This window comes from Megalobrama amblycephala, linkage group LG7 (genome assembly GCF_018812025.1).
Source record: "Megalobrama amblycephala isolate DHTTF-2021 linkage group LG7, ASM1881202v1, whole genome shotgun sequence".
Classification (NCBI taxonomy): domain Eukaryota; kingdom Metazoa; phylum Chordata; class Actinopteri; order Cypriniformes; family Xenocyprididae; genus Megalobrama; species Megalobrama amblycephala.
Genome location: NC_063050.1, coordinates 43,364,440 through 43,378,699, shown reverse-complemented (window position 1 = coordinate 43,378,699; position 14,260 = coordinate 43,364,440). Strand labels below are relative to the sequence as shown.

General features: G+C 36.7%; 2 protein-coding genes across 3 annotated transcripts in view; both read left to right on the top strand.

Annotated features, from left to right (window-relative positions):
• Positions 1-11,853, top strand: part of zcchc7 (zinc finger, CCHC domain containing 7) — a 59,080-nt gene extending 47,227 nt beyond the window's left edge. For both annotated transcript variants that reach the window (XM_048197628.1, XM_048197627.1), the window contains exons 7-9: positions 7,385-7,480; positions 10,576-10,693; positions 10,770-11,853. In XM_048197628.1, coding sequence (XP_048053585.1) covers positions 7,385-7,480; positions 10,576-10,693; positions 10,770-11,323 — 768 coding nt within the window. In that variant the 3' untranslated portion in view covers positions 11,324-11,853. The remainder of the gene's footprint in view (positions 1-7,384; positions 7,481-10,575; positions 10,694-10,769) is intronic.
• A 143-nt stretch (positions 11,854-11,996) lies between these two features.
• adamtsl7 (ADAMTS-like 7) overlaps positions 11,997-14,260 on the top strand; it is a 35,089-nt gene continuing 32,825 nt past the window's right edge. Inside the window, exons 1-2 of the mRNA XM_048197625.1 lie at positions 11,997-12,571; positions 13,668-13,711. The gene's annotated coding sequence lies outside the window, so the exon portion shown is untranslated. The remainder of the gene's footprint in view (positions 12,572-13,667; positions 13,712-14,260) is intronic.

Below are 14,260 nucleotides of genomic sequence, written 5' to 3'. Positions count from 1 at the left end.
GCAAAGCATGCTGAGAACTTGAAATCCACTACCCAATTTCCAAACACAATTTCATTAAGTTATGTCCAGTTAAATATTTTTTATTAAAAAATAATAAAAAAAAATTAAAGCTTTTGCTGTCATTATCTTAGATTACATTGGCTAACACTCACTTAAAGTTTAAAGCTTTAAAAACTTGATTGAATAATAATTTAATAACACTTTTAAATGTAAACCTTAGTAAATCTTTAAATATCCATTTTTCGAACTGTACATTATAATGTTGTGATGCCCAAATTTACTTAGCATTTGAAATGATTGATTTTAGTGTTTTATTTATTTAGACTAAACTGTATAGATTTTGAATATCAGACATTTATCCATTATATTTGTTCACACATGATCGTAATTATCCTCTGTATGCATTTTAATATCGGTGCATCTCTATACACAACATTTAAATTGTTACACTTGATTTTTTTCCTAGATTGGGAGGTGAATGGGAATTCACGAGGTTCTGGATCCCTCTTCCTCTAGCAAATTGATCCCATATCTGATTCCATTTAGCTTCCTCTTGCTCTTCCTCTCTTTTTCTCTCTCACACACTCAGATAAGAGGCATAGGTAATTTATGGTTTCTTAAGTTTCTTAATCCATACTCTTCATTAATCATGTCTAATGAGTGTCATATATTGAATGCATTTCTGGATGAAAATGGTGAATATCTTCTCATTATTTCTATTTACCCCCATCCCTTTCCTGTCCTTCTGGGGGGTTCTCTAGAGTTTTCTATTACGTATGCAAAATGCACCCCAAATCTCCCACCTCTCCCTAATCCACCAAGCACACAAAGACTGTTTACACTGTGTGTGCATGTTTGAATTGTGATTACACTGGAAACAGTTTGAATTTGATGTGGGTTTAAGGATTAAGGTTGTGTCCGCCTGTAGCCAAGGTATGAGGTGCTGTTGCCAGGATGCAATGTGTGTGTGTGTAAATGTGTGTTTTATTTGCTTAAACGTGTGATTGTGTGGGCATGGGAGCCGTTTTCTTTGAGGAGGCAAGGGAGGCGGTGCCTCTTAAAAACATTGGATGAGAAAATAATCAACAGTACAATAATAAAACAAAAAATAATATGGAATATGAGAAGAAATATTGTCCAAAGCACTCATCTTTGTAACACTGTCCAACAGCAACACCAGCAGATGAGCTTTCAGAGAGAGGCAGCGTCTGTTTGGCTTCTTGAGCATTATTTTCTCATAGATGCCCTGAAGCGTGAGGGGAGGAACAGACAAAAAGTCATGTGAGGGAAGGCAGTGCCTTCAATAGCACATGATTGGCTTATTACTCAGTCAATGCAATAATGCCCACCTTTCATGATTGCAACCGGTCCATAGATCAGCCTGATTGGGAACTGTTTTGTAGTTGGTTTTAATAAATATAGTGTTGGTTGCTTTATTATTTTTCAGTCCTGTTTTGCATGTACATACTATATACTTATTGTATTAATAACTGGGTAATAACCAGAGACTTTATATACAGAAAGACTGTGCACTCCAAGTCCTATTACTATGAATGGGAGAAAGTGCAAGGTGCAATATGGCGGAATAAATCCCACCTTCTAAATAAAAGAGCCAATCACTGTTTGGTAAAGTCATCGCATCACTGCAGCTGCCGTTAGAAGCTCTGGTTCCTATAGAAACATTCAGTGTTCTGAGACTTGCCCTTAGGACTGCACATGCGCATTAGCTTGGTCCAGCCTGAAAAATGCTGTTTTTGTTGTCATGATTCAAGCATTTAGAAACACAATTGATGAGACAGTTGTTGTCAGATTTCATTGGTGATTTAAAATATGAAATTTAATAATACAGTTTTGGAGAATTTGACGTTTCCCCATTCAAAGAGATAGGAGCTACACTTGCATGCCTGAGAGGCATTTCAAAGATGGCTGCCGAGTGAAATGACTTGTCTTTAAGGGGCTATGGTAATAACTAGGTACTAGTTCTGAACCTACCCCTAAGCCTAATCTTAAAGGTGCTCTAAGTGATCCTGGGTGGAGTAACTTCCTGTTGACGTTCGAAGTGTTGTCAAATAAAACGGAGGCTAGCTAGACCCTCCCTCCTCCTCCTCCTCCTCCCCCTCCGTGCTTCCTGAAACAGTCATGAACACGCATTTTAAAATCATTCTTGTTGGTTATTGGCTGGGGGCACTGTTTATGTTTCGTGGTCCAGGCTGCACCAGTTTGTTTTTATTGCCGTTTTCGGAGCTTGTAGCGACTACAGAGACTGCGTTTTTTTTTAGTGTGTTCAGGGGACAGGCAGCTAGCGGATAGTGAGGAGATGCTTGCTGTATGTGACAAAAAATGTTTTTGCCTAAAAACACGTGACATCACTTAGAGCACCTTTAACCTATGTAGTTACCTTGTGCTATTCAGTACACTGTAAGTACATTGAAAGTGCACATACTGTAAAATAAAGTGCAACCGCTGATCGTGTAAGATAAATGCTGTTCAGTTAGCCCAGAATCAGTGTAAACAAATCAAACAATCAAAGTCGGAACATGAATTTATATTGCACTAAATATTGCTCTTCCTTGAACAAAATACTCAGTTTGACTTGGGACTAATTTAATTAGACTTCTACACAAAGAACATTTTAAACAGATAATGACATTTTTTAAAAAAAATCTTTAAAAATATAGTTCTAATTATCATTGTGGTAATGGTTTTTCACCATTTTTCATTGCTTTCACTAGATCTTTTCACTCAGTCTTTTAACAAATAAAAAAGTGCCTGGTTAAATATACATAAAATAATGGCAGCATTGATTGTCAGAAATGTATCATAAAAAATACTATGACAAGGTATATTTTATAACTTATAACTGTATGTTTCAGTTATATATTGTTAATATACCAAAATTTGCCTTTACTTCAAAATGCATTAATAACCACCAAAATAATGCAGGTGGCAAAATAGAAAGCCACGTGATGAATCTGAGTTCATGGTGTTAAGGGTCACACAAAGACAAAGTATCATGACAGTGACACACTTGACTAAAATAATGCTATAAACTACATTTAAACAGGAATTGTAATACCCTAATGTACATCACTGATAACAAATATAAGAAAAATAATCTATAATCATATGTAATGTCATACAGGGACTTCTGGGACATATGGTAATATGGTACTTAAAATAAATACAATACAATTACATATAATGTGATGTTAAACATTTACAAGTTTTCATCATATATGGTCAGGTAACTTACAGTTACCAATTAAAAGTTTTTTACTCTAGCATTTTTTTATTATTACAAACAGTTTTACAGTATAGTCTCTCAATTAATATAAAGTTATAAAAGCTGCATACTTTTTCAGATAAAATATAGCATGTCACTGTTGGATGCAACTGCTTGGAATTTAATAACTACCAAATAGTACAGCAGTAGTGAGGGATGTTGTAAGATATATTTTGATGCTACAAACAAGATTCACTTAAAAATAGCATAAACCTAAAATCGGTGAGGGGGAAAATATGCTATATTTTAGGTAGATAAAATGCTAGATTTTGTCACAACTTGGATTAACTTTTTATATATATATATATATATATATATATATATATATATATATATAAGTGAAAAAGGTGGTGCAATGTACACATATTTGTGTCTATGAATGCAGTTTTGCACAAGGTCATGTGTATGTGTGTGTGAGAATATGCTCTGTGACTCTTGGCCCTGAAACACAAACATATCAGTGGCCACCCTCTGCCCCGATAATCCTTTCAGATAGAGGTGATACACACACACTAAAGAGAGGTAATTAATAGTGCCACAGAGCAGCTCTTATGCACAGAGGATTGGATGAAGGAGGGGTTGCCTTTTTTCTTTCTTTTTTTTTGTTCCCCCTGTCAGTCTTCCTCCCTTTTCCGCCGCATTTGAGCACAAGTGTGATAACAAGAGCTCAAGGTCAGGGGAGGGGGGCACAGCCTAGGTGTGACGGTGGGGAGGGTCTTCTTAAACATCAATTTGCATGAGATAGCAGTAATAAAAAAAGTGTAGAGAAGAAAAATACATGGATAGTGAAAGTACAGTTGAGAGGAAGAGAGAGACAGAGGTTAAAGGACAAAGAGACGAAAGAACAACAGGAGCATAAGAAACACTGATGGAGAAAGGGGTAAAAGCAGGGATGTGGAAAGCTGTTTAAGCAGAAATTAATGAATTTTTGCATTTTCTGAGGAAAATGCGCTTGCTTGTGCAGTTAGCAATAGTATGTAGTAAGTGGTTGTCAGTGTTTTTTAGCACACTGATGTATAATTGTTAGTGGGATTGGGAATGGAGAACCAGATCTTCTCATAACTGTTCTTGAACATCTGCATTCTTCCACAGATGTGGATGGAACAGCCAACTAAAATGCTCAGAAAGTGCGGAGTCTACAAGGGGAAACATTTTTTTAGCTTTTAGAGAGAAACCACAAAATAATACAAAAACTCTTTTGAGTTGTCCTCACTGGTTGCACATGACAAAAAAAAAAAAAAAGTATAATCCCTGTTTGTGAACAAATGACTCATATGAGATGATTCTTTTTAATTAATCAGTCATAAAGATTTTGGATCTAATGAGAGGTTTGTTTGAATCAGTCTATCGACTCATTCACTGATTGGAGTTGATCCTGACTCACTGAACCACAATTTTGTCATGCTAAACTCAAAAAAGTAAAGAACTGTGTACTGTTATGTGTGCTTAAGACTTCTAACATGTAAATCAAGAGCAAGTAGAAAAGATATACACGTTTGAGGTTGGTAAGATTTTTGTAATATTTCTGAAAGAAATGTCCTATGCTCACCCTTTAAAAAAAAAATACAATAAAATTAGTAATACTGTGAAATATTATTACAATTTATTAAATATATTAAAATTACCGTTGTAAAATTGTTATTTTGAAGTGTAATTTATTCCTGTAATAGCAAAGCTGAATTTTCAACAGTCATTACTCCAGCTTTCAGTGACACATTATACTCCAGAAATCATTTTAATATGCTGATTTGGAATTTCTTAATATTATCAATGTTGAAAACAGTTGTGCTGCTTAATATTTTTGTGAAAACCATGATATATAAAGATCAGCATTTATTTAAAATGTTCAAGCACTATAAATGTTTTTACTGTCGCTTTTCATCAGTTTAACATATCCTTGCTGAATAAAAATATTTCTTTCAAAAAAAAAAAAAAAATCTTACTGACCTCAAACTTTTGAACTGTACTCTACATTCATAAACTTCAGAGTTTTGTTGTTCTTTTCAAGGTTCTATATTTAAAGAAGAAAATTGCATGTAACAAAATAATGGCATTTTTTCATTAGCATTTTTTTATGGAGAATGGGCTAATAATGAATTAAGGAACTGTAATTGCTTTGTGGAAGCGAAATTAAACCTAAACCAATTAATTACAATTCCCATACTAAGTTGGTGGTTTCTAGGGTGTTATGTGTGGTTGCTTGGTGGTTACTTATTGTCCCAGGTCAAAAGAAGACTTCAAGTTTCTCGTTGATTTTCTAGTTCTTAGATATGCCTCAGATTCCTCCTTCAATGTCTATGGAATTTTTTTTCTCTCTAATTTTAGCACCTACCATGCAATCGCTCGGAAAAGTAACGGCATATCTCTCCTCAACAAGCCAAATGATTCGAGGTGTCATTTACGTCCAAAGTAAATACAGTACAGCATGAGTTATACTGAAGTATAATACTTACAGTAAGGGGTTTGATCAAAACTCTATGCAGGAACAATAGTGATGCTTGATTAGCAAATATCACCAATAAAGGGCAGTGAAAGGCAAACCGTGCAGTGAGTTTGGGGGGTTAGAGCGAGTGAGCGACGGAGAGAGAGAAGGGTGGGCGTCTGGGGGGTAACCGGTGGTGTCTTTGTGATGGAGATGGAGCAGTCTCCAGCGCTGAGCTGATAATGACCAACGGTTCTAATAGCATTCACCCCTCCACCCTTTAACCACTCAAGCGGAAAACGGACAGAAAGAAAGAGAGAGAGTGTGTGGAATGGAGGAAGATATGTTTAAAATATGACGTAGCGGGACCGCGTGTGTCCCGGCTTATTGAAAATGCGCGTATACGAGTGTGTGTATGTCTCGACGCCCCCTTGAGGAGACATTAAAAGACAATATGTGTGTAGTATTTGGGCACGCACACACACACACACAAACATGCTCGCACCAGTCGGCTTACCCTCTTTATCGTGCTGTATTTACGGAGGGCGATGGAGCGTGAAACGCCTTTGGGCTCCCCGGGACCAGATGGAGAAACACACACACATACACACACACTCCAAAGGCGGCCTTATCACCAGCGCATTACTGGGATTTATTGATACCCTCGGTAATCACTCCCTTATATCACCTCAAAGAAAAGAAAAATATACAGATTATATGAATGTCTGTGAGAAAGAGTGGGAGGAGGAGACAAGAGTGGATGATGGGAGAAAGAGAGAGTGAACGGGGGTCATCATTCACTAGCGAGATGGGAAATGTAAGTGAGGTTTATAATAACATAACAGAGTGAAAGGAATTGAGTGAAGTAGAGCAATATAACGCAGGTAGTCGGCTACCGCTGACATACGCACGCTCACAAAGGCCACAGCTGAGGAACCGAGGTGCATTCACACACTTGACATGAGCGGAGTTGTTGTATTCTTGTGTGTGTTTAGAGACTGTTCTGGTAGTGGTTGCGCCCAAATTCATGTCACCCTAATTGGAGGTTTCTTGACCTGACTGCTTGTTAGCTTGTCACACAGTAGATGCTTTTGCTACAAATGGGCATATCAACCTTTGTTATTATGAGTATTGCAGCCTGCTAAAAGACATTTGCAGAATGTCAAAGCTGCTCTTTTCCACACTATGAAAGCATAAAGTAACCAAGGGCTGTCAAAAATGGACAAAAATGAACCATAAACTATATAAAAAAAGGTCAGTTTGACTCCACACAGGAGTATGAGTAAATAATGACAGAATGTTTATTTTTCTGTTAATTATATAATTATAATTGGCCTTGGCAAACTTTCAAGAGGGCCTCAAGATGACTTAAAATTATTTAAAACAAGTAAAAAAAATAACATTAAAATATGCTTTTCTGTAATGATTTCTAGACCAAGACAAGTCATGTAAATTGATCAAATCTAATGTGATGGGCATTTTTATAATGCATATAGATGTTTCTAGTTATGCTGAACTATTAAATATTTTTTTGGGTCGAAATTGGAAATAAAAATATTTATTCAGTAAGTCATGAATGACTGGAAGAGTCATGTAAATTCATTGGTTAAAACGGTCAGCAGTGTCATTATTTTGGTAAGTTGGTAATCCTAACTCCATATCTGTTTGTTTCTCTGTAGACCACTTTGGGACCTCTCTGCAAGTCCAGTGATCCAGAGGCCTGCAGGAAACCTGCCTACTGTTATAACTGCTCTAGGAAAGGACACTTTGGGCATGTAAGTGGATCGGCCTCATCCATGGGCATCACATGGGTGTGCTGGTTGCGATGTCGCTTTCTGCAATGGATAACAACCACAACAACCCCTCAGCAAAACTTATATACCACATTTCCACACATAAACTAAATAAAACCCCTGCTTCATACCTGTGCTGGCCCCTCATCACTTCAAACTGCTCTGTTTGTCATACTGAAACAAAAACACATTTTCAAAATGTACGATTTACAAAACTGCTGATTTTTTTTTTTTTTTTTTAAATGCTCGGATTTTTCACCATCTTACTCCTAAGTTTGGCATTCTATATCTTTATGCACTGCAAAAAATATTAAAACTAAAGTATACAGTGTGTGCACAATTATTATCGATTTAAGTAGATTGTCACAATTAAGTCGATATTCTGATCTTATTTTTTTTCCCAAGCACATTCTACCAATTCCAAACCACATCAATTTTAATAACTATTATTAATTTTGAATATAATCACATATATAATTGTTAATTGTTAGGGCTCAAAGTGAAAAAAAGCCTTGTATTCAGATGTGCATAATTATTAAGCAGATTTTCTTTTACAGGTAAAATGGGCCAAAAAAAAAAATTTGAGATTTAACTCACTGAAAAGCCAGAGAGTAGAGATTACAAAATTAAGGCCTTATACCATTGGACAAGAAATGCTCATTGGGGCAGCAGGTTCACACATACACACACAAAAAAAAATAGAGAAGAAAAGATATTAACTGAAAAAGACTTTATGGTGAAGAATTAGGTGTGAAACCTTTAGACTCTAGTGCCACCATTTTTTCAGAACTGCAACCTACCTGGAGTCTCCAGAGCTTCAAGGTGTCAGGATCTCAGAGACTTTGCTAAGGTAAAGAATCATCCTGAAACATGACCCCCATTTAATAAGAATCACAAGAAGACTTTATAGACAGATAGGTTGAGAGTGACTCTTGAGGGACCAGTACCACTTCCTCTTGTACCACTGTGTGAAGAATTTATCTTCCAGAATCTGGCAGCAAGTTTTGGGAGTTCAATTTAAGTCCATCTCCTACCCTAAAAGGTCCATCTTGCTCATTGTTAGTAGCAGCTCACACCATGACTCCCTCACCACCGCTGCTGTTTTTTGACTTGAACTGGTGCTGGTACCTTAAAGCGGAACTCAGTAAGATTTGCGAAGCTCCCACTACAGTTTCCTTCAGTGAATCACACTGTCGTAAATACTCCAAGCGCAGCTCTGGACTACAACGCTCACCAGCGCAGTAGTTTTGCAAATACAGTACAAGAAAGAGGAGGTGGGTAATTTGCAAATACAGTACACTTGATGGAGGTGGGTCATTTTCGAAATTGTCTTATAAAGTCATAATATATACATTGTTTTTGAATTACCGTAAAGCATTTTGTCACTCTTGCGTGAACGTGAACATGAGGCAAGATTGTTTCGGGTCGGTGCAGCTCAACTTGCAAGTGCTGTATTCTGGCGTAGACGTGCCAGAGGGGGTTAGTGCTCGCCTCAAATACACCACTACAAGTCAATTAACCATCGTAAGGACTTAGAAAACTATTTATGAAGGTAAAAAAAGTTACTTAGTTCTGCTTTAAAGGTGATAGAGAGGATTTTTTCATCGACTGAGAATCCAAAGACTGTTATTGAGTTTTTGAAATGAGCGCATGCGTAAGAACAGCCCCCCTCCTTCACAGCTCATTTCAAAGGAACGCCTTCCAAAACGAGTATTGGAACACGAGTGTTTACCACCAGCATTCGCTGTGTTGTGTTAGTGGATTCATTATGTCGGACTCACCGCAGGTAACTCATAATCTGCAGTTGTTACTCCTGTCTCCTGACAAAAACATTGCATGCAGCACCTGTGGAGTGTGGAAAGTTACTGGAGCGCACAGCCGCACTCGTCTCTCACAAGGAACGTCATGGCAGTGATTGACAAGCCAGAGGGCGATGATCGCGTAAACGATTGGCTGATGTTTTTAAGGCCCTTCCTCGTGCACAGATGATGTATATTAATATTATTACTTTCAGTGCACCTAATAAATAGTCTTTTATCAGTTAGTAAAGACAGTTTCAAGTAATATTGCAAAAATGTATAAAACAAAACATCCTCTTTAGCACCTTTAAAGGGGTAGTTTATCCAAAATGTAAATTCTGTCATCATTTACTCACCCTCACGTTCTTCCAAATCTGTATAAATTATTTTCTTCTGCTGAACACAGAAGAAGATATTTTGAAGAACATGTGCAACCAAACAGTTGATGGGCCACATTGACTTCTATAGTATGGAAGAAAAAAAAATACTATGGAAATCAATGGGACCCATTAACTGTTTGGCTACTGACATAATTTGAGGGTGAGTGAATGATCTCAGAATTTTCATTTTTGGGTGAACTGTCCCTTTAAGTCACTCTATACTGCCCCAATGAGTATTTCGCTGTCCAATGGTCACACCTTAATTTTGCAGTTTCTATAGAGTTTCATACATTTAATAATTTCTGGCTTTTCAGTGTGTTAAATCTCTTTTTGTCCCAATTTAACTGTAAAGAAAAACCTGCTTAATAATTATGCACATCTGAATACAAGATGTTTTTCACTTTCAGTCCTCGTTGACAATTACATATCACTTATACATGATTACATACAAAATTAGTAGTAGTTATTAAAATTGATGTGGTTTGGAATTGGTAAAATGTGCTTGGGGAAAAATATGGTCAGAATATTGAATTTGATAATTATGCACACACTGTATTCACTACCATTCAAAAGTTTGGGGTCAGTGAGATTTTTTGGAAGGAAAGATATAGCCTACATTTATTTAGCAAGAGTGCAATGACTTTTACATTGTTACACAACAAAGAATTTCAAATCACTGCTGTTCTTTTGAATATTTATCATCAAAGGATCAAAGGTTTTTTTTTTTAGTTTCCACAAAAATATTAAGCAGCATAACAATTTTCAACATTGATAATAATAAAAATATTTCTTGAGCATCAAATGAGCATATTAGAAGGATTTCTGAAATATATTAAAATAGAAAAGAAAAAAAAAAATAATGAATGATATGAGATGGTGAAATGTGTGTTTTCTGCAGGAATGCTCTCAGAGGAGAATGTATAACGGGACGTATCCCACCCTGCCATTTATTTCCTATTATGACACAACAAAGGACTTCAATTGCCGGGAGCACAGAATTAAAAAGAAGGCCAGAGGTTTGTTGAAATCTTTCTGATAATTTGAATTGATAATCAACCTACAGCTATAAGGACACATATGTGTCTCTTACAGAACTCCAGGATGCCGGATTGATTCCCCCTGACGGAGGCAGTTTCACATCTACCCCTCAACCACCCAGGAAGAAACAAAAAACCAGCCACAAACAGTCTCCATACCCACACAGCGCTCACACAAACAACCAGCACACGCCGAAGAGGCACATCGCACACACGCCCAAACATCATCCACAAGCGTACCAAAAGAACACACACTTCAGTTTCAAGCACAACTCACAAACACCAGGGAACTACGGCAAAGGCTCCCCTCAGAGCAAGTTTATACCACAACAGCAAAGCCAGAAGGAAGCTAAAAAGAAGAAAAAGGGAAAATCTGCAGTTACAGTTTTAGATGAAGATGCAGCCTTTCCTAGAGGTGGCAAAAAGGGCCCTCGCATGAATAAGCCCTTTGGAAAGGATAAGAACGATAAAAAGAAAACAAACAAAACAACGAAAAAGAAGGAGAGGAAATTGAAAAAAAGAGAGCAAAAAGCAGCAAAAGATTCGTCCATGTATCCCTCTGATGAAAACCTTTTTCAGATTAAACAAAGAAATGTTAGAAAACGTTAATAAAAAATGCCCAATTATGTGAAAAGGACTTCAGATGTTCTCTCACCAATTTTGACTTTTTCAGGTTGATTGGTTGGTTTTGGTCTATCGTCTTATGTCTTCATGTACAGTATTAGGGCTTTTTTAGGATTGTTCTTGGAAAGCAAATCAATTGAAGTGCTGTTGAGTATTGTGAATGCGAAGCAGATCATATCTGATTTTAGAGGATTCAAATGCATAATACACACACAAATTAATTAGGAAAACAAATACATATTGAAATTGTAAATTCACTGTGTCAGTGTTTGGTGTATTTCACTTTCACAGTAGTGTAAAATAACTCTTAATTGCTTGGCTGCATTATACAATGCTTTTCATGTACTAAACTGGCATTAAAAAGTGCTTAATTTAAAAAAAAATGAATAGGTTTAGCAAACGTCAGTTTTTTCAGTGACAGGTGTAATGCTTGTACATGAGGAGTATAGACTTCACTATTTTATGTACATGCCGACTTATGTAAGATCATAATTAAATTAAAGTGTTTGTTTTGATATCTTGTTTGAGATCTTTTGTATTAACATCATTTTTTTTTTAATGAATATCCAGGTTTTTAAGGGAAAGCGTGTGATTTTAAGTTATCCCAGCTTACAGGGTTAGTTCACCCAAAAATGAAAATTCTGTCATTTATTACTCACCCTAGTGTCATTCCACACCCGTAAGACCTTCATTCATTTTCAGAACACAAATTAAGATCTTTTTGATCAAGTCTGAGAGGTTTCTGTCTCTCCTTAGAGATCCAACGCAACTACCACTCCAAAGTCCAGAAAGGAAGGAAAAATGCCTCAAATGACTCCAGTGGCTTAAACTCAATTTTTGGAAGCAACGTGAGTGCTTTGTGCAAAAAAAAAACAAAAAAAAAACAACATAATTTACCACTTTATTTACAAAATAATATTATATCCAAAGCATGTTTACGCAACAATGCCAGCTCTCGCGTGAACACAACACGCATACGTTGTGATGCTCTCGTGAACGCGTGTTGCTGATCAATATTTTTGTAAGTGGTCATTTTTTTTTTTCGCAAACAATGCACTCACGTCAGAGTTACATGGAGTACTTTGATGTCTTTTCCCTACCTTTCTGGACCTTGGAGTGGTAGTTGCGTTGGATCTCTATGGAGAGACAGAAACCTCTCAGACTTGATCAAAAAGATCTTAATTTGTGATCTGAAGATGAATGAAGATCTTATGGATGTGGAATGACGTGAGGGTGAGTAATAAATGACATTTTTGGGTGAACTAACCCTTTAAAGGATTAGTCCACTTTTAAATACGTTACACCTTTCCTGATAAATTTACTCACCCCCATGTCATCCAAGATATCCATGTCTTTCTTTCGTCAGTTGAAAAGAAATGAAGGTTTTTGAGGAAAACATTCCAGGATTTTTCTCCTTATAGTGGATTTCAATGGCTACCAACAGGTTGAAGGTCCAAATTGCAGTTTCAGTGCAGCTTCAAGGCTTTAAACGATCCCAGATGAGAAATAAGGGTCTTATCTAGCGAAACGATCGGTCATTTTCGAAAAAAATACAACCGTTTATGCTTTATAAACAAAATATCGCCTTGAACGTACTTTCTGCTTCTGCATTCTTCATAACGCTTACGCTGAATGTTCACCGCCTTCCCTATTCTACTTAGGGAACGAATGCGGCGCCAGTTTCGTTTTTAACCGTAAGTTGAATAGGGAAGGCGTAGGACATTCAGCGTAAGCGTTATGAAGAATGCGGAAGCGGAAAGTACGTTCAAGGCAATATTTTGTTTATAAAGCATAAACGGTTGTATTGTTTTCGAAAATGACCGATCGTTTCGCTAGATAAGACCCTTATTTCTCATCTGGGATCGTTTAAAGCCCTTGAAGCTGATCTGAAACTGACATTTGGACCTTCAGTCTGTTGGTAGCCATTGAAATCCGCTATAAGGAGAATAATCCTGGAATGTTTTCCTCAGAAACCTTCATTTCTTTTCGACTGACGAAAGAAAGACATTGATATCTTGGATGACATGGGGGTGAATAAATTTATCAGGAAAAGTGTATTTAAAAGTGGACTAATACTTTAATGTGCAAAGAAAACTAAGACTATAGGTTGATTTTGTTAAAAGTATGAACAGACTCTGTGGTGCCAATGAAAAATTCCTCTGTTTATTTTAGCATCCCACCAGCTTAACTAAATATATGAGTTTGGTGGTGGGACTATCTGTTTGGCCAATCAGTGGCAGTGTTTTGAAATCCAGCCATTATTTCTGCAGTTTTGTTTTATAAAATAAAATGTACTCGTTCTGTCCTTTTCTGTTTTTTTCCTTTACAGACATCAGTACACCAGTTGGTGGTGACAAGTGACTGTCTTTATGAGTGAGTCATTTAATCATTCACTTAACCGATTTGTTTAACAATGCGGATTCATTCAGGAATCCAGCTTCGATCTTTTGCTCAGATATGCTTAATGGTGAATTCTGCTTTTGCTGGTGGATCAAAATAGATAAGTAACTGGCGATATTGTGCCTACAATGTTATGTTCCTCAGTATGAACTTGCAATCATGCTGTTCATCTGAATATCAGTGCGGCTGTGATTACCTGCAATCTCATTAAAAATCTGCCTGTTGAACTAAAATCTCACTTTTAGACAAAAATATGTGCTGGACCTTTCTCCTCTTTCCTGTGATTATCTTCTTGAGCTCCAGGTGTTGTGTTCAGGGCTGTTTGGCTTTGAAGTAATGACAGGCAGAAAACAGCTGGTTAAGTGGTTAAACCATTACCATTTCCTTCCCTTTCCCTATTTTTCACTTTTTAAGATCCCACATTCCTCCTTCTATATAATTCCTCCTTTCGCATTCAAGGGTTGTTTTGTTAAGAACAATGTTTGAGCTACAGAAAAGTACAGATTTGTTCAATTGTTCTGT